Source organism: Rhipicephalus microplus, chromosome 5 (genome assembly GCF_043290135.1).
Source record: "Rhipicephalus microplus isolate Deutch F79 chromosome 5, USDA_Rmic, whole genome shotgun sequence".
NCBI classification, from domain to species: Eukaryota; Metazoa; Arthropoda; class Arachnida; order Ixodida; family Ixodidae; genus Rhipicephalus; species Rhipicephalus microplus.
In genome coordinates this window covers 218,936,684-218,955,468 of record NC_134704.1, presented here as the reverse complement: position 1 = coordinate 218,955,468, position 18,785 = coordinate 218,936,684, and the positions used below count along the sequence as shown (strand labels likewise).

The 18,785-nt window shown below is 47.1% G+C and overlaps 1 protein-coding gene across 8 annotated transcripts in view; it reads right to left on the bottom strand.

The window, feature by feature from the left end:
* Positions 1 to 1,498: 1,498 nt before the first annotated feature.
* LOC119173519 (uncharacterized) overlaps positions 1,499 to 18,785 on the bottom strand; it is a 264,826-nt gene continuing 247,539 nt past the window's right edge. For 6 of the 8 annotated variants that reach the window (XM_075896500.1, XM_075896503.1, XM_075896507.1 and 3 more), the window contains one exon: positions 1,499 to 1,747. In XM_075896500.1, coding sequence (XP_075752615.1) covers positions 1,514 to 1,747 — 234 coding nt within the window. In that variant the 3' untranslated portion in view covers positions 1,499 to 1,513. Of the gene's footprint in view, positions 1,748 to 9,669; positions 10,021 to 18,785 lie in introns of those variants that run through there. The other 2 variants (XM_075896502.1, XM_037424318.2) reach the window with 2 other exon arrangements.

The window sequence follows — 18,785 nt, the reverse complement described above, 5'->3', positions numbered from 1 at the left end:
CTCTGTTTGGGAGTAGGCGGTGTAGCCTGGGCTACAGCCGCCTTGGGGGCAGGTGCCACAGCCGACGGCTCGCTTTGCACAGGCCGAAGGGGGGGCGAGGGCTGGTGCGGCGTTGCCCCCTGACGCGCCGCATCAGCATATGTTGCGCCGTAAAATGGCGACACTCTTCGTCTTGCTTCTTTAAATGTGATGTTTTCTTTGACTTTAAGAGTGATTATTTCTTTTTCTTTCTTCCAGTTAGGACACGAACGCGAATACGCGGCGTGTTCCCCGTCACAATTCACGCAGTGAGGCGTAGTAACACAGTTATCAGATGGGTGGCCGTGGCTACCACATCTTGCACAAGTTTCCTGACCCCGGCAGTTCTGCGAGCCATGACCAAATCGTTTACATTTATAACACCGTCTTGGATTGGGAATGTAGGGACGGACAGAGAGTTTGATGTATCCTGTGTCTATAGATGAAGGCAATGAGCTAGATGCGAAGGTGAGTATTAAATGTTTGGTAGCTATTTCTTTGTTGTCTCGTCTGATGACGATTCGTTTCACATCTGTGACATTTTGCTCTTTCCACCCTTCAAGCAGTTCCTGTTCAGACATTTCAAGAAGGTCTGCTTCTGAAACAACTCCGCGTGAAGTGTTCATTGATCTATGAGGTGAAATAGATACTGGGATATTACCAAATGCTGCGAGACTACCAAGTTTTTCATAGTGGTGTTTCTCAGGCAGCTCAAGGAGAAGGTCTCCGCTAGCCATCTTTGTAACCTTGTATCCTGGGCCCAAGACCTCTGTCAGGGATTTAGCAACAAGAAATGGAGATATTGCTCTGGCTTGTTTTGTTGGGTTTTCACTGTGCACAACATGGAATTTGGGAAAGCATTGTCTGGGTTGGCAGAAAATTGATATGTCATCGGTGCGTCCCCTCTTAGGCGGGAGACGATCTAGGAGACGGGGAAATGCAGGTGTTCCCATAGTAGTGTACTTTTTGTTCGGCAGCAATGGCGACCACCCACCATGGAGTCCAACCAGGCGACGCTGAAGCACTTAATAGCATAAGGCTGCAGACGCCAGCCGTACATTGCCACTATAACCAAATATAACTACTCAAGGTTGAGTAATTACACAAGGTTAACCCTTGCCGCCATGAAAAATCGGAAGTAAATGGAAGAGAGAAGAAGACAGGACAGATTTAAAGACGAGAAAAGACTAAGATGTAGGAAGAGAAAGATAGGAAAAGGCGACTGCCGATTTCCCCTGGGTGGGTCAGCCCAGGGGTGCCGTCTACGTGAAGCCGGGGCCAAAGAGGTGTGTTGCCTCTGCCGGGGGGCCTTCAAGGTCCAATCACCCAGCTTTGGCTCAACCCCCAGGATCCCCTTTTCCCCGGACACGGCAAAGCCACGCACGGCTAGGCGTGGGAGGGAGCCGAAACTCCCCCGTTATCTCGGGTCCGTGGTGTCGCTACACACCAAACGCCTACTTGCGCAGGCGCCCCTGCGGGGCTTGAGGCAATAAACTTACCCGAAAAAGGTCAAGACAGGCTGGATGCTCCCGCATTTGGCCTCAACATCATTTTTGTAGAGACGAAGGCCATTTAGAACCGTGTCACTGAAGAGTTGGAAGGCGTAGGTAACCCTCATTTTCTCAAAGTTGTTGGGCTGAGTGTGGTGGGTTGTGATACCGGGCATGGCTTGAAGAGTCACGTTCGAGCCATGAAGTGTCAAAGCCTCTTTTACAGGACGAAGCGATACCTGCATGGAAAAACAAAATGCTTCATAAGACACTGCAGTGCTGTGTTTTTGTGTTTCCTGGGGATAAAAACATTCTCATATTGATAAAGGCATAAATTTTTGTACTTGCTGGTCCTGTTGGAGTGGTGAAGTCTGCTGGAGTAGCCCATTCCTGATGCATTTGACAAGATGTGGGAAGTCAGAAATGAAATGAAGTGACCGCTTGTTGTCTACTGGATGTTGCACTTTGCATTTTGTGCTAGATGCAGTCGCGTAAATGCCCATCGTGGACCACATGTTTCGATTCCAGGTCGCACCGTCGTATGTTATGAAATCAACAAATAGCCCAGCCTTTTCCGCTAGAATCACTGCCTCCAGCATCACTTTCGAGAGCAAATTTCCTTTCATGTTGCCCTGCGTGGCAAAAGAAGCAAGTATTTGGGTCCACTCGCCAGTGAACGGCACAAACATTATGACCATCCCATGGTCAGCCACTTTATGCTTGTCACTGCTGGGGGTGAACTGGCCCATGTCCACGAAGCCTTGTATGTGCCCTGACAATGAGACTGACAGATTCTCGGGCAGTTTCATTTCGTCAACGATGAGCCCTCCGTGCCTTTTGAAGGCATCCATGGAAGACGCTTTCTGCTTGAGCATGCTCATCACTTTGGCATTAAAGCCAAATCCCGTCCTGTACGACCTGAGATACTTCTGAAGAGTAACCTTGCTCGGCAAAACAAGAACTTTCTGCCTCCGCATATCCTCGTAAAGCTTTGGCCCTTTCATGCGCATGATGAGGCATTCCAAAATCCACTCCTTCGAGTACCTCATCCCTCTAACACTCTTCCTCTTCGCAGCCTTGAACATGTGTAGAGCTGCCTCTTGCTGCTTTGGGGGGAGTTCTTTAATTCGGCCAAGGAAAGTCTCATCACTTAGCCTGGAGTTTTCTTCTTTCATGGCTCGTACTTGGCCTGCCAGGGTACACAAGCGTGAAGCAATTCGCTTTGTCTTCTGATTGGCCATTCGCAGCTTGTGAGACAAGTTATGCGTGACACGTTTTTTCTTCAACTTGGACTTCCGTGCCAGCAGCGACTTTCGCAAATAGCAACAATGAACAAAGATGGTTCCTGAAAAACGTAAAACATAAAATAAGCCACTTCCTTACTTCGAACTATTTGCAAGACATGGAAACAAGGGCTAACAGATAATTGGAGGAAAAATAAACTCCAGAGCTATTACAAAGTGGGTAATAGCTAACAGGTCCTGACTAATGTTATTTCCCTTTAATGCAGGTTGCTTTAGATACAAAGGATATGCTTAGGTTATGAAAAAAAAGTAGCAGGCTATGTTAGCTAGAACAGAAAGTACATTGTTTCTTATTAAAAATATTAACACACACCTTTGACTGTCACCATTCCAAGACAGTTCTTGCTGAACACGCCGTCACTCGCGGGGGTGAGGGTGCGCTTCATCTTCTCGGTCAGGTTCTGAGCAAGGCCGTCATAAGCGTCTTTGCTCATAGCGCTTGAACAAAGCAATGCAGTGTCAACTTCTTGAAATATGTTCGTTGCTTCAAGAAGGGAGGTGATTTTGCCGTACTTCTTGATTGATTGATATGTGGGGTTTAACGTCCCAAAACCACTATATGATTATGAGAGACGCCGTAGTGGAGGGCTCCGGAAATTTAGACCACCTGGGGTTCTTTACCGTGCACCCAAATCTGAGCACACGGGCCTACAACATTTCCGCCTCCATCGGAAATGCAGCCGCCGCAGCCGGGATTCGAACCCGCGCCCTGCGGGTCAGCAGCCGAGTACCTTAGCCACTAGACCACCACGGCGGGGCTTTGCCGTACTTCTTTTCTCTCGCACCGAGATAACAGCTTGCCACAACATCACTGTTGCTATCTAAGCTGAAACAGATCACTTTCTCGTGGGAGACACTGAAAGGCTGTTTTGTTGTGCGTGTAGTGGCATACACAAGGAGATCAAGGTCTGGAGTGGTCAGTTTCGTCCACAGCCTTGAAACACTTAAGCAGGTGGCAAGGTCCCTTAGGTCACCTGATTTGAGCGGGTTCGCTTGCATGTTTTCGGCAGGGCTCGTGTTCGGGTCGGAATTCTCTTCGCCGAGCAAGCTCGCTTCGTGCTCATTGCGACGAGAGAGACGAACTTTCTTCGCCGATCCAGACGTAAAAACTAAGCAGCGCTTTCGCTCGGGCCTTGGTTTTTTCACAGATGTGGAAAGGTATGCGGGCAGGTCAGGTAAAAACGTTGGCACTGCATTTGCAGTAAGACCAGGCTTTCCTCGAGCGATTCGTACCTCCTTGCCGCCGATGATGTGGACATAATCACGAACGACAAAATGGTCTGCAAAGTGTTTTTCACAAACCGCGGATGTGTCCGTTAGAGGTTTGTCTTTCCTCTTGAGGTTCCGCTCCCAAACCTTTCGTCGGTCGTCGTCCTTTGGTGCCGAAAAGAGCAAAATCTTCCGCCCGTTTTCAACGCGATGGCCGGGGTAGCCTGAGTGCAACTCGGGTCGAAACAGTGCGTATCCGTCTTCTTTTTCTTGTTCATGGTGGTACCGAGAACGTTTTCTTCCAGCACAGAAAAAAGATACAAGAAGAATCGAAAGCAACAGCAGCAAAGCGCCCTGACAGCAGTCAACTCGCCGGTCGAGCCTGCCTGGCTGGCCTCGCGAATCTGACTGCAGCGCTACGCGCGGCGGACAGCTTTTTTCGTCACAGCGCCTCCTATAGACGCCCGCTTCGCTCTTGCCACTAAAACCTTCTAGTTCACTGTAGAACGAGTGTGGCTGGAATACCAAGAGTGGATGTCCGGCGACAACTCCAAGACACCGACGGGTCGCCTATAGAGGCCTCTGCTTGCGACTGTTTGTGGCTGGGTGCTTTCCGCCTGGCGCTTCTTGCCGGATTCCATGGTGGAAAATGCTTTCAAGAAATGTTGCATCAGCAACTCGCTGGATGGCACTGAAGACGACGCACTGTGCAGTAAGTTGGAACGTGGAACAACCTCCCAACAATCTGGACTACGCGTGGGAATATTGTAATAGAACAGAAGGCAGCAGAAAGGGGGGTGGTATTGGGGCATTCATTCATAAAAGTACAGACTGGCAAAGGGTCAAGCAGGAGTGCAACGAACATTTATGGCTAAAAGGGAAAGTGGCAGGTCAAATGACACTCCTTGATTTCGTGTACTTGTGGACGAGAGCAAAGGCCAGAGAGGAAAACCAGGAAATGGTAGAGTGTATATCAAAGGACATTCAGGAGTTAGGAAGAGAGTGCGAGATAATTATACTAGGAGACATGAATGCACACATAGAAGATATAGATGGGTATACCGACCCGACAGGCAAAATGATCATGGATATGTGTGAAAGGCTTGATTTGATCATTTGCAACAGTACCGAGAAGTGTGAAGGGCAAATAACATGGGAGGTAGGAAGGCTGCAGTCGACGATAGATTATGTACTGATGTCACATAGGATGTATGATAAGCTCAGGGGAATGCACATAGATGAAGGTGGCTCCAGAAGTCTGGGTAGTGATCACAAACGTATCAAGCTAAGTTTTGTAAGAGCAGTGAAAGTGGGAAGGAGACAAGATGAGCAACTACAGGAAAATTTTTATTCAGAAAGGCAAATTTAAATAGCCACTAAACAAATTGAGAAAGTAATCACGGAGGATAATAAGACAGTGTGGACATACATGAATCTAATTAGACTCTTTGAGCTAGAGCTTGCTAAGACGCGTAACAAGTCACCCCGGAAAAGAAGACACAAACCCAAAAGTTGTTGGGATGAGGAAGTTAAGAGAGCCATAGCAAAACGTCAGGCAGCCTCTAGGGAACACAGACATGCTAAGCAGCGGGGTGAACCGACAGATGATGTTGAAAGAAAATGGGAAACCTTTCTAAGCTGTAGAAGGGCTGCATCCCTTCTGATCAATGAAAAGATTAGAAGAAAGGGAGCTCAGTGGCTGGCAGAAGTACATAAAAAAGATAGAAAGGCAGCTGTGAAATTTTGGAACCATCTAAACTCCCTAAGAAATGAGACGAGCCTACAGCAGAGTTTTATAACTACAGCCCAAGGTGCCAGGCTAGAAGGGGACGAAGCTTCTGAATATATAAGAGCAAGGGCGACAGAAAAATTTCAACAAAGAAGTACTTTATGCACCACTATAGACAAGGACGAATCAAGTGGTGCAATGGCTCCATTTTCACAACGAGAGTGGGAAAGGGCTGAGAAAAGGGTTCCTAGTAGTACATCAACAGGCCCAGATGGCATTCCAATTAGGCTGAAAAAGACATTAGGTCCGAAGTCTAAGCAGGCTTTGAGAGAGGCAGTGAGCAAAATAATAATCGATGGTGAAGTTCCCGATGGATGGAAACTTAGCAGAATGAGCATGATCTATAAAGGAAAGGGGGACAAAGCTGACATAAACAACTACCGTCCTATAACAGTGACATCAGTGGTCTAAAGGCTGGCGATGCAGATTATAAAGGAAAGACTGCAGGCATGGATAGAAGATGAGGGGGTGCTGGGGGAACTGCAGAATGGGTTTCGGAAACACAGGAGGTTGGAAGACAATCTGTTCTCACTGACACAGTGCATCGAAATAGTAGAAAAGGAACACAGGCCCCTGTGGCTAGCATTCTTGGATATCAAGGGAGCGTACGATAGCGTTGTTCAAGAGGAATTGTGGGGAATACTGGACACACTAGGCGTGGAACATGTAGTAATCTTTTAAAGGGTATCTATAAAGGTAACAAGGTAGTTATAAAGTGGGAAAAACAGGTATCCAAGCCTGCAGAGGTAAAACGGGGGCTTAGGCAGGGGTGCCCCCTGTCACCCTTATTATTCATGATGTACCTACAAGGATTAGAGGCAAAATTAGAGGGAAGTGGGCTGGGCTTCAACCTCTCTTTAGTCAAACAAGGAAAACTTATTGATCAGGCACTACCAGCATTAATGTACGCAGATGATATAGTGCTAATGGCCAACAACAAGGAAGATTTGCAGAGATTGATGGACATCTGCGGTAATGAGGGAGATAGGTTAGATTTTAGATTCAGTAAGGAAAAATCAACAGTCATGATTTTCAATGACAACGAAGGTAGTGAGCTTAGGATACAGGACGTCACGCTAGAGATAACAGATAAATACAAATATCTGGGCGTATGGATAAGCAATGGGACCGAGTACCTGAGGGAACACGAAATATACGTGACGACTAAAGGTAACAGGAATGCAGCAGTGATGAAAAATAGGGCACTGTGGAATTACAATAAGTATGATGTTGTGAGAGGAATATGGAAAGGGGTCATGGTTCCTGGGCTGACGTTCGGCAATGCGGTCTTGTGCATGAGATCAGAAGTTCAAGCAAGATTAGAAATTAAGCAACGTGGAATAGGTAGGCTTGCTTTAGGAGCTCGCAGGAATACACCAAATCAGGGAGTACAAGGTGATATGGGATGGACATCATTTGAGGGCCGGGAAGCTAGCAGCAGGATAAAATTTGAGAAGCGATTGAGAGAAATGAAGGAGGAGGGTTGGGCTAGGAAGGTTTTCAGCTACTTGTACATGAAGAATGTCGATACAAAATGGAGGAAGCGAACCAGGAAGTTGACTGGTAAATACTTAGAAAACAGCAGGTGGCCAAACCAAAAAGAACTATCGATTAAGAAGAAAGTGAAGGAAACGGAGACTGAAATGTGGAAAATGGGCATGATGAAGAAGTCTGCACTAAAGGTCTATCGAACTTTTAAGCAGGAAATTGCCAAGGAAAAGATTTATGATAATACTCGGGGTAGTTCTCTACTGTTTGAGGCAAGGACGGGAGTACTGCGAACCAAGACATATCGTGCCAAATACGAAGGGGTAGACACAGTATGCAGTGCGTGTGAGGAGGAAGAAGAAACTGCCGAACACTTGATAATGTTCTGTAAAGGGCTTCACCCTATAGTTCAGGATGATGGCGCAGAGTTTTTCAAAGCACTGGGGTTTAGGGACCGGGAGGGCAAAATAGACTTTAAGCAAGTAGACTTAACTAGAAGGAGGTTATCTGATTGGTGGCGAAAGTCAAGGCATGAGTGAAAATGAAACTCTTCACTGCAAAGTACGAATCCTCAAACTCACTTTTTAAGGAAAAAATAAATAAATATAGTTTTGAGTTCATTAAGTATTACGGCTTGGTGGCGCTAGCCACCGCCCGATCTAAAGGGTACAGCCATATCCATCCATCCATCCATCCATGTGGGAGGCGGCCAGCGACAAACTCTCGTCTTCAGAAAACAGTGGTGCTTCGTCGGACGAATAGGAGCAGTTACAATGGTGGTTGAAGGGAGCTCCGACGAGCGGGGTGCAATGCGTCCAATTCGCAAATAAATGTGGTTCAACAGTTTTGGGTTGTCTTTCTTTTTTTTCTTTTTCGGTAACCTGAACTTGGGGGGTCGACCTATATTCCCACTCGACCTATAGTCCGGTTTATACGGTAGTTAAGTTGGTGGACCATGGGAGGAGTTATCCGGAGGTCGCACGTACATTCCTTGCCCACGGCTAGTTATATTTTCATCGACTTTTCTTTCTCTGTATTTACTTTACATTTTTACTAACATATTCTGTCATCGGTAGTGTTGTCATTCTGTTCACAATATAAGTAAACCATTACTAAGGCTCGACAGTGACCTGGTGCTGACAGGCACTTTCACGTTTAAAAATACACATATAACCCATAAAGTGGACTGGGAAATAGCCGTCGTGGTAACTTAGTTGGTGGAGCATGGGATGCGTTAGTCGGAGATCGAACGTACGCTCCTTGCCCACAGCAAGTTAACTTTTTGTCCAGTTTTTTTTCTTCATAGCTAAATTATATTTACTACTATTATATATACTTTCTATACATTTACTACTTTTTATGTACTATACTTTATATATGCTATATTATATATACTTATATACACTTCCATTGGTAGTGCTGTCGTTTAGTTCACAATATAATTGAACAATTACTAAGGCTTGAGAGTGACCTGGTAATGACAGACACCTTCACGTTTAAAAATACACATATAACCCATAAAGTGGACGAGAAAATAGCCTCCGTGATAGCTTACTAGGTGGAGCATGTGATGCTTTATTCGGAGGTCGCACGTACAGTCCTTGCCCACGGCAAGTTGTCTTTTTGTGCACTTTTTTTTCTTTGTATCTACATTGCATTTACTACTAACATATGCTTTCATTAGTAGTGTTGTCAGTTAGTTCACTATAAATAAACAATTACTGAGGCTCGACAGCGAGCGCTGTCGAAAGTGGGGTGCCGAGACCTTCAACATTTCTCAGTGCCCAACCACCTAGCAGGTACGCCTATGGTGTAGCAATTAAAGACACCACTATCAGCGGCAGCATCTAAATACAGAGTGTAAATTGGCCCTTGTTTTGATTTCAGTACAGCTTCCACAAATATGTTAAGGGTATCAGCTACCATCACTGTCACCAGAGTCATGGCAGAGAGCACAGATCGGGTGCTTAGCAATGGCAATAAGTGGGTGGCAGCGACGAATAACACCGAAGTTGACTCCTTTGCTGGATCCTAAATAGTGACATTGAGTGACCTTAACAGACATTAGGGGTGGCTATACTTTATAGATGATGATAGTCTGTGAGAGGGGCCGGTGTTTTAGAAATTTTTTTGTTTCTATTTTTCTAATCTCGTCTGATAGCGGTTATGAACACTGGTGTAGGTGAACAACTACCTCTGTGACTTCTATTGTGATGTGATAACTCTCCCTGTAAAATAAATCCTTTGGCGATTGCTTGGCACAGAATGGTGAATTACAATTCAGCCTAGCTTTGATGTAACAATGTAAATTGCTGATTTCAACGATTTGGTATATAGAGTATTAACTATAGCCGAGAAAAAAATGCAGTGGTTCACAAAACAAATGAGTGTTTTCTTTATTCAGTGAAATATATGTACACAAAATGACAAACACCAACCAACTAATTGGAAAAGGAGCCTGCTTTTCCGGTGCTGACTTAGTGGGAGGAAAGAATCAGTAACGCTTGATGGCACCACGTCCGAGGTGGCCAAGCGGCGGCCGCCCGTAGCTGGTCGGAATGGGTGCCGTGGGGCCAAGGCTGCTCTTGCGGTACTCATTCGACATGCTGCCCCCAGCAACACCGCCACCGCTCATGGTGCTCGGGATGCCACCAAAAGCACCGTTGCCTGCTGTGCCAAATGTGCTGCTAGCTGGCGCTCCGGTTTGAGAGTAAACACAGGCCTGCAATCGAAAGTACCACTCATCACTACAGAAGCCTAGAGAAAGTGTGCGAAATGTCATTTTAGAAGATTCTGAAAGTGCAAGGAGAAAAAAAATCGAAAAAGCTTTCATTCTAAAAGCCGAAAATGAATGTCAATAAACTAGAATATATCACTGCGAATATGGCAAAAGAACATTCGATAAATGCGAATTCTGGCTTTCAGTGCTTTTGTAGTGAAGAGGAATGACCACTACCGCAGCGACAACGACACGTGGGCGCGAGCTAGGACTGGCTGGTTGCTACTGCGACGACGCCCGTATACTCGGCCAGCTTTTGCTGCTTCTGTCCCGACGCTGCTACCGCTTTTCGCCTTGCATTTACATTACATTTTGGTGGAGGCTGCTGCAGTTTTCCGCAACCCTGAAATTGTGTAGTCAAAAGCTACCGTCCGTCATGCCTGACGACGCTGTCTTTACACCCCCCTGAGCTTCGCCGGCCAGGGGCTGTCCCGGTGCCCAGCTCCTGCGAGAATTCGACATCTTCAGTGGCACAGACTAGAAAGACGTTGAGGATTGGCTGGAATCCTATGAACGAGCTAGCGCTACCAAGCCATGAAACTCGGTACCGTGATGTTTTATTTAACGGGTGTCGCCAAGCTGTGGTACAGAAACCACGAGGCGGACATTCCTACTTGGACGAGCTTCAATCAGACCTCATGACTAATCAAGACCTGCATCGCAGCTGTTTTTGGACGCCCTGGGGTGCGCAAACTTCACGCAGAACAACGCCTAGGAAGCCGGTCCCAACAAACTGGTAAGACATTCACCAGCTACATCGAGGACATCCTCGACCTCTGCCGGCGTGGTGACCCAACAATGGTGGAAACTGACAAGGTACGACACAATATAAAAGGCATTTCTGACAAGGCCTTTCAGATGCTCCTCTTGAAAAACCCTGCCAGTGTCTTGGAGCTCATCGAGCTGTGTCAGAGTTTCGACGAGCTACGATAACAGCGTCTTCTCACGCGACGCCCTAACGTCCCGGATGACACCCTCTCAAGCCTGACAAGCATCATCAGTCGCTGCTATGGTAGACCAAGGAGTTTGTTCGTGCTGAGGTAGCTCGTCAGCTATCACTGCTATCAACAGCCGGCCAACCACCATCACATCTGCCTGCAAACATTCGTGAGGTCATCCAGGAGCAAGTTTGCATGGCTCTGCCATCTGCCCGCGACACTTCGCCGTTGCCAACCCCTGTGGCCTGTGCCGAGGTGAATGCACCTCTAAGCTATGCTGAGGTTACTGCAAGGCCACTTCTTCCGACGTTTAGGTCACTACTATCAGCCGTGCCCATTCCTCGTTTCGCTCAGCCAAGGTCCCTCCAGAGTAGTGGACAATGATGTACACCCGACAATCAGCCAATATGCTTTGCCTGTGGCCTGCCTGGCCACATAGGGCGATACTGCCGTTGATTGATTGATTGATTTGTGGGGTTTAACGTCCCAAAACCACGATATGATTATGAGAGACGCCGTAGTGGAGGGCTCCGGAAATTTTGACCACCTGGGGTTCTTTAACGTGCACCCAAATCTGAGCACACGGGCCTACAACATTTCCGCCTCCATGCGATACTGCCGTTGGCATGTCCCTGCCTATCACCAGAACTACCACCAGAGCTTCAAACCTGCCTCTTACAGCCATCGCGCCCTTCGTTCGCAGGCTCTCAACACCCCGACCAGATTTCATTGTACGCCGAACACAACCCTCCTGTTAACCGCTGCTCGCTATCACCTCGACGTCGCTCGCCATCGCCGACGCGTGGTCGTCCTTCACGGTTAGAGCGGGAAAACTAATTGCCGCAGTTCCAGAGGCAGGAACTGCGTCACCCGCAAAAAGACCAAGGCCTCTCTCTTCACCGATGAATGTTCTGGATGTATACGTGGACAGCATCGCTGCACTCGCTCTTGTTGACACTGGTGACGCAGTTTCAGTGATGAGTGCCACACTCTGCCGATTGCTCAAAAAGTTATGACGCCACTAGCAAGTATATCGCTTCGTATAGCAAAGTGCAGAGCACCTCACGCCGGCCCCTGCCTGTACTGCTCTCATTGCGATTGACAGCCTCATCTATGTCGTCGAATTTCTAGTGTTGGATTCCTGCTCCCATGACCTCATCTTGGGTTGGGACTTTCTGTCCGCAAATAAGGGCGTCATCGACTGCTCTCGCACTGAGGTGGCATTTGAAAGGTTTAGCGACGCTCCCTAATATGACGCTCTTGAAACCGGGGACAAACTATTTGTTGCTGAAGGCTTTACCATATAGCCACAATCTTTCGCCCTTGCCGTGGTGTCTTGCAACGCGCTAGCCAAGTCGAGTGCCCTTTTCACGCCATCTGCCATTTCCGTTCGTCGCAAGTGTTCGCCACTATCTCATGCCTTTTTGGAACTTCATGACAGCGTCAGCAGACTGCGCATCTCAAATCTGCTGCCGTGTCCTGTAATGCTACTTAGTGGCGAGTGCGTCGGCGGTGTTTACAGCTCGACTCTTCTGCAATTATCGACATGCCGACTGGTTCTTTCGCCGAATACGAATTCGCTGGATTGACCTGTGCCTCTTCATCGCAGACTACTATACCTGGCATACTGAGTGGCTCCATCGCCGACAGGTTAACCGTTTCGCAACTTGCTCAGCTTCTTCGACTCCTGAACAAGTTCCGTTCTTCCTTCGACTGCCAGCATAGTCCCCTCGGCCGCACATCAGCTCTGTGTCAACGCATCGACATGGGCACCAATGCACCACTGCGTCAAAGGCCCTATCGCGCGTCCGCGACAAAGCGCCAGGTTAGCGGTGACCAAGTAACTGACATGCTCAAGCGTGGCGTCATCCAGCCTTCGAATAGCCCCTGGGCATCTCCAGTCGTTCTAGTTAAGAAGGAGGACGGGTCAATTCGCTTCTGTGTTGACTACCATTGTCTTAACAAAATAACTCGAGAGGACGTTTACCCCTTACCGAGAATCGATGATGCCCTTGACAGCCTCCAAGGTGCGGAGTTCTTTTCTTCTATTGACTTACAAAGCGGCTACTGGCAAGTCCCTATGGCGCCTGAAGATCAGCCTAAAACGGCCTTTGTCACACTTGATGGCCTTTACGAATTCCGCGTCATGCCTTTTGGTCTTTGCAACACACCCACAACACTCGAGCGGATGATGGACAATCTTTCGCGTGGCCTGAAGTGGAAAACATGCCTGTGATACTTAGATGACGTGGTTATAATTTTGCCAGATTTTTCGTACGCATCTCCGCAGGCTAGATGAAGTACTACAGTGCCTAACTGACAACGGCCTTCAGCTCAACATAAAAAAATGCCGCTTCGGTGCAAGTCAGCTCACGATCCTCGGCCATGTTGTCTGTAAAGAGCGTATTCCTCCCGACACCGACAAGCTTCAGGCAGTTGCAGAGTTCCCTAAACCTGCATCTCCAAAGCATCTGTGCAGCTTCCCTGACCTCTGCTCGTATTTCCGCCGCTTCATTTGGAATTTCACGATGATCACCGCCCTCTTGACTGAACTTTTACAGAATGACACGAAAAGTTACGCTTGGTCATCCGCCTGTGATGATGCATTCAAAAAGTTGCACCACGCTGTTAACCTCACCGCCAATCTTGCGTCACTTTGACCCTACCGCTCCAATTGAGGTACATACCGATGCCAGCGGTGTCGGACTTGGCGCAGTGCTCGCGCAGCGCTAATCGGGATTTCAGGAGTACGAAGTCGCATACGCAAGCTGTACCCTCAACAAATTGGAGAAGAATTATTCTGTGACAGAGAAGGAATGTCTGGCAATTATTTGGGCTTTAGGTAAATTCAGACTGTACCTATACGGTAACCCTTCCGATGTAGTCACCGATCACCATGCTCTTTGTTGGTTATCCACGTTGAAGGAACCCTCCGGCCGTTTAGCTCGCTGGGCTTTGCGGTTGCAAGAGTTTGAGATGCGTGTTGTCTACAGGTCTGGCCGACATCACACTAATGCCGACGCCCTATTGCGTTCACATGTATCATGAGAAGGCTCTTCCTGTCTGTCTGCCATGGACGAAACGGTCGGATTCCAGCAAACTGCGGCATGGCGTCTGAGCAACGTAAGGGTGACTGGATCAACGCTCATCTGCGATTCCTTTCAGACCCATCGACCTCTCCATCTTCTCGAGCATCACACCGTCAAGCGGTTCACCTAAAAGATCCACGATGGCCTCCTTAATCGCAGGAATTACAAGTCTGACGGCTGAAAGGCGACTACGGGCTTTTCGCCATTTTCCCTGTTATATGGCCGAGACCATTCCACCACACTAGATACCATTCTGCCCTCCCACTCAGATTCCTCCGAGTCTATGCCGGAACATTTGTTTAGTGATTCCCCAGAACCTACAGCATAATGTTTCCTTCCATAGAATTGTATATAAAAAAAAAGAAAAAACTCGTTCTTTAACTCTGAATAGTTAGGCCTCAGCAGCTATGTGTGCGCAAGCTGCTCAGTGCAGTTTCTTTTGCTGGCAGAGCAGCTGCTGAACTGTGCCTTGACAAGTATATCGATCTAACAATGAGCATGCGCGCTCGCTATTACAGGGGCCCAGGAACACTTTTTGAGCACGGTCCGAAAACGCTGGCGATCGGTAGTAGAAGCTCCTGAGAATACGCAAGCCAAACGTAATAGCGCAGCAGGTGGCCTAGAACTCACAATAAATTCTCAAAATGACTCGTAGAATGCCTATCTATTAGTCATTGGCGCGCTCAGTCTTTACAGAGATCGCCATAGAAGGCTGCCACTTGTCCACACATGCGCGCACGATCGTATTGAAAAAGCCGCGTATAAAAAAAAAAAGTGCTCATCGTCATGAGTCACGTGTGACGTTTCTCCCACTCTTCCCTGCTAAGCTTCCATCGCTTTCATCGGGATGAGAGATGAGAGAATGTGATTGCAGCGTGTGACAAATCTTTGTTAAGTCCACTCGTACTATACAGAATCTAAAATTTTTCGTGGCATTGAATTTGTAATGCAATATGCTCCTCCAGTCAATTATTTCCATAGTTACTCAAAAAAAAAGTGTCAGGGCCCTTTAAGAACCGTATATGTTTTTGAATAAGCCAGTGGCAAGCTCAGCGCTATGTGGGCCTCCTCTTTTGTCCGGAGTCCAAGCGCCATTTTATATTTTTATCATGCCTAAAGTTGACTTACTTGCTCAGTCTTAGAACATGGGTAGAATAAATGCAGCGTATGATGAAGACTCAATGCTTCCATAGGAGTGAGTGCTCAGCTTACCAGATAGTTTAAAGCCTGAACAATTGCAGGATTTTTACCAGTGTTTTCCTCGCATCTCATACGCCGGCGTCACTTGGCTTCGACGCTACCAGCGATGGTCTCTAAAATGTCCGTTTCAGGATGGTCTAGACATCTGCAACGTAATTGTCACTCCAGCCGAAATGGCTGCCGCCTGTTCACATCAAGTGGTCGCCTTGCTCTGTTTGACCGGCAAGTTCTCAATCGATGCTTGTATTTGACTTGTTCCTCAGAGGCTTTGACAACAAGCACTCGAGATTAATTCACACTGTTTCCAAGCGCCATCCTTAAGTTGATCAGCAGGATTAGCCTGCCTGAGTGTATTGACAGAATATGTACCTCGAAATTGTGCAACAACTTCAAGCTCAGAAACACAAAGACCTTGTGGTTCTTATATATTCTTATATAATGGTTCGTATATAGTCTAATAATAACTAGCGTTACAAGTAAAATGGAGAAAAAAGGCCTTTTGGTGGCACTTCATGACATGTTTCTCTCAATAAAGAACTGCAACTTCGACATAAGAATATTTCTTGTTGGTCCTTGCACACTGTACACAAAGTGCTTTGCGAGGTGTCAGGTTTATTCGCTTTGATCACAATGTGTGACACTGGGCTTCCGCTGGCTCGAGCACTTTCGATGCAGTTGAACGCATTCTCTGGCGGTGTTTATGTCATGACGCCTATACTCTGTTTCACCACTTTGGTTCAGCACTACCAAAGCTATGGTATCTAAAAAAGCCACACGCTTGCACAGCGAAACATAGTCCCACATACACGTGCCTTAAAATTGATAGGGTTAGCTAGAGTTAGCAGTTTTTCTTGCTTTGTTTTACGCACATCGATACTTGACACGTTTAGTTTTCTACACATTTATTTGATTATTTATGTTGCCTACTGCTGATAACTGCAGTAACCATATATTACATTAGCGAGATATGCTGCTTGCTTAGCCACACCTGCTAAGCGTAACACGCCAAGGCAGTGTTCCGACTACGTCGTCAGAGCAAGAATGCTGCATCTCTAAATACCGGGCATGCAACCTCGCACAACATTCCGTGCATGTTGGATCCTCCTTTGGTCAAAATAAAAAGAGAGAAAACGAGCTTTGCAACAGAATATGCGAGCGTCGAAGGAGAAGCATACATACAAGAGCCACAAACAGCGTCAGAGAGAAACAGCCACAAAGTGAAGCTATCCGCCGACATGAGATTCTACCGATCTTCAGCAGAGCCACAAATTCACGCTTCTTCAAGTTCCAGGTGTAGCAGCTTTTTTAATCATTTTACTGCATTTCTAGGTTCATAAACTAGCCATAATAACTGCAATTCAGTGAGCAGATGCAGTTCATACAGTAAGCAGAAGACGTGACGCGAAATAATACATGTGGAGGGGCTAAGCGCCCTTGGTATTGGCTGAGGGGCCTGTAGCCTCCACAGTGTTGAAAGGAACTTCTGAAACAGAGTATAAAAACGTAACGCCAAAAAAAAAAAAAAAAAAACACCACCAGAAAAGACGCCACATGAGGTTCAGCGTTAGTGATGCCCACGAAGGTATCCAAGAGGCAGGTTAAAAGGTCAAACTCTGAAAAGCGGAGTGTTTTTACACGCACTACCAATTAAAAATATCAACTGCACCATTCTTGCTCCAAGAAAATCGCTCATACACAATAACGAAAATACAAGTGGCGTGCTACCACCTTGAAGCTCCCGCACAAACTCCATGTGGCATCAGACTCATGGAGTTCTTTGTTGGCAAAAATGAGTCACACTGTGTTCGAAAGAGCACAAACATATTATTAGCCACGTGGAATTCGCAGTCGTTTAGACTGTTCAACTGGTTCACTCAGTGTCCAGAAAATGGCTGCGAAAAGAAAGGCAGCACAGCCATCTTGTCTGTGGTTCTTAAAGACGATAGTTTTTCTTGGGGACCTTCGAAGCAAAAATTTTGGCCTGTCTGTCTGTCGGTTTGTCTGTCTGTACATTCATCTGTCCGCGCTAACAATATCCTAAACGGCACCCAACAATGCGACAATCAGCCAACCCCATCCGCTACACCCACTAATAGTGCTCAAGATACAGCGTTCATACTTGTGCAATTGTCAATTAGAAAGCAATCATTTCGCTTATGAGAGGCACCGTAACAATGCGTCAATGTTCTGTATGAGTGTCTTTTTACTTGAAAAGGCATACATACCGTATTTACTCGATTCTACCGCGCCCTCGATTGTAACGCGCACCCGATTTTCATGATGGAAAAAAAAGTAAGACATCGACTGCAACGCGCGCACCCATTTTTCTCGCCGGCCCGCATGATCACACCACTAGAAAAAACGACTCCTTTCGGGAGCGTCTTCCATTTAAATATGAGGTACGGGGGAAGCTTGAGTCCATCTGATGTGTAACAGAACATTGCCGTCACTGTAGTTTTACCGTGGATCGATGTCAACACGCGAACTTGCTTCGCCCCCTTCTTCTCGACAGTTGTGGTGCCAGGCATGTCCAAAAGGCATCTGATCGGCATACCTGATTTGCCCGAGCAGGTAGCTGTTGTTGTGCCACAAGTTTAGGACGAACCTGTGAAAACTGTGAAGCTTTTCATCGCACTCCTCCGCAAAACTTTTCGCATATGCCCGTTCACCTTCGGAGGGAAAAGCCTTTCCTCTTCATAAAGTTAGTTAGCCAGGACCTGCTCGCTTTAAACTGGCTCCACATTAGACTTTTTTCTAAGGCTAATTGCATAGCCCGCACTTGGAGCAGTTCTGTCGTCACGGGCTGCTGTGCCGCTTGCTGCTCAAGCACATACTCGCCGAGCAGCTCTTCATTTTGCGGAAACCGACCCTGCTGTGGTCCACTGAAGCCTTTGTGTGAAGCTTTGCTGTCGACAATCTTCTGCTTTTGTTTCCGCCAGTCCTGCATGCACGTTTCAGGAACTCCGAACGACCGCGATGCGGCGCATTTCCGTCCGTGTCTACACACGCGATGACTTTTCTTTTAGAATCGACATCGTGGTGCACTCGAGTTTTTGGAGTCGGTCCTTCCATACCGTCGACGCTAATGCACTACAAGATGACGAACTCCTCAGAAGTTCCGCACATGGGAAACATATAGGCAGAAACGGCCATCGCGCCATGCCGACGCACCTAGGGGGCAGCCATTTTGGATATGCCGATGGCAATAGAATGACCGTATTCAGTTTTTTTTTTTTTTCCGTACTCGATTCTAATGCGCATGCAATTTATGAACTTTACGAAATCAGCAGAACTTTACGTGGTAAAGGTAAATTATTCCGTACATGCCTTCCATATCATGATTATTATGTTTGGATGTTTTATTTACCTTTGTCACCTACTCACGTCACGTGATACTCGTGGCGGTGCTGACACACCCCTGTAAAGTTGTCTGCACCGCGTGGCGCACATGTCTCGCCCCAAGGCTTTGTTTCGGTGGTGA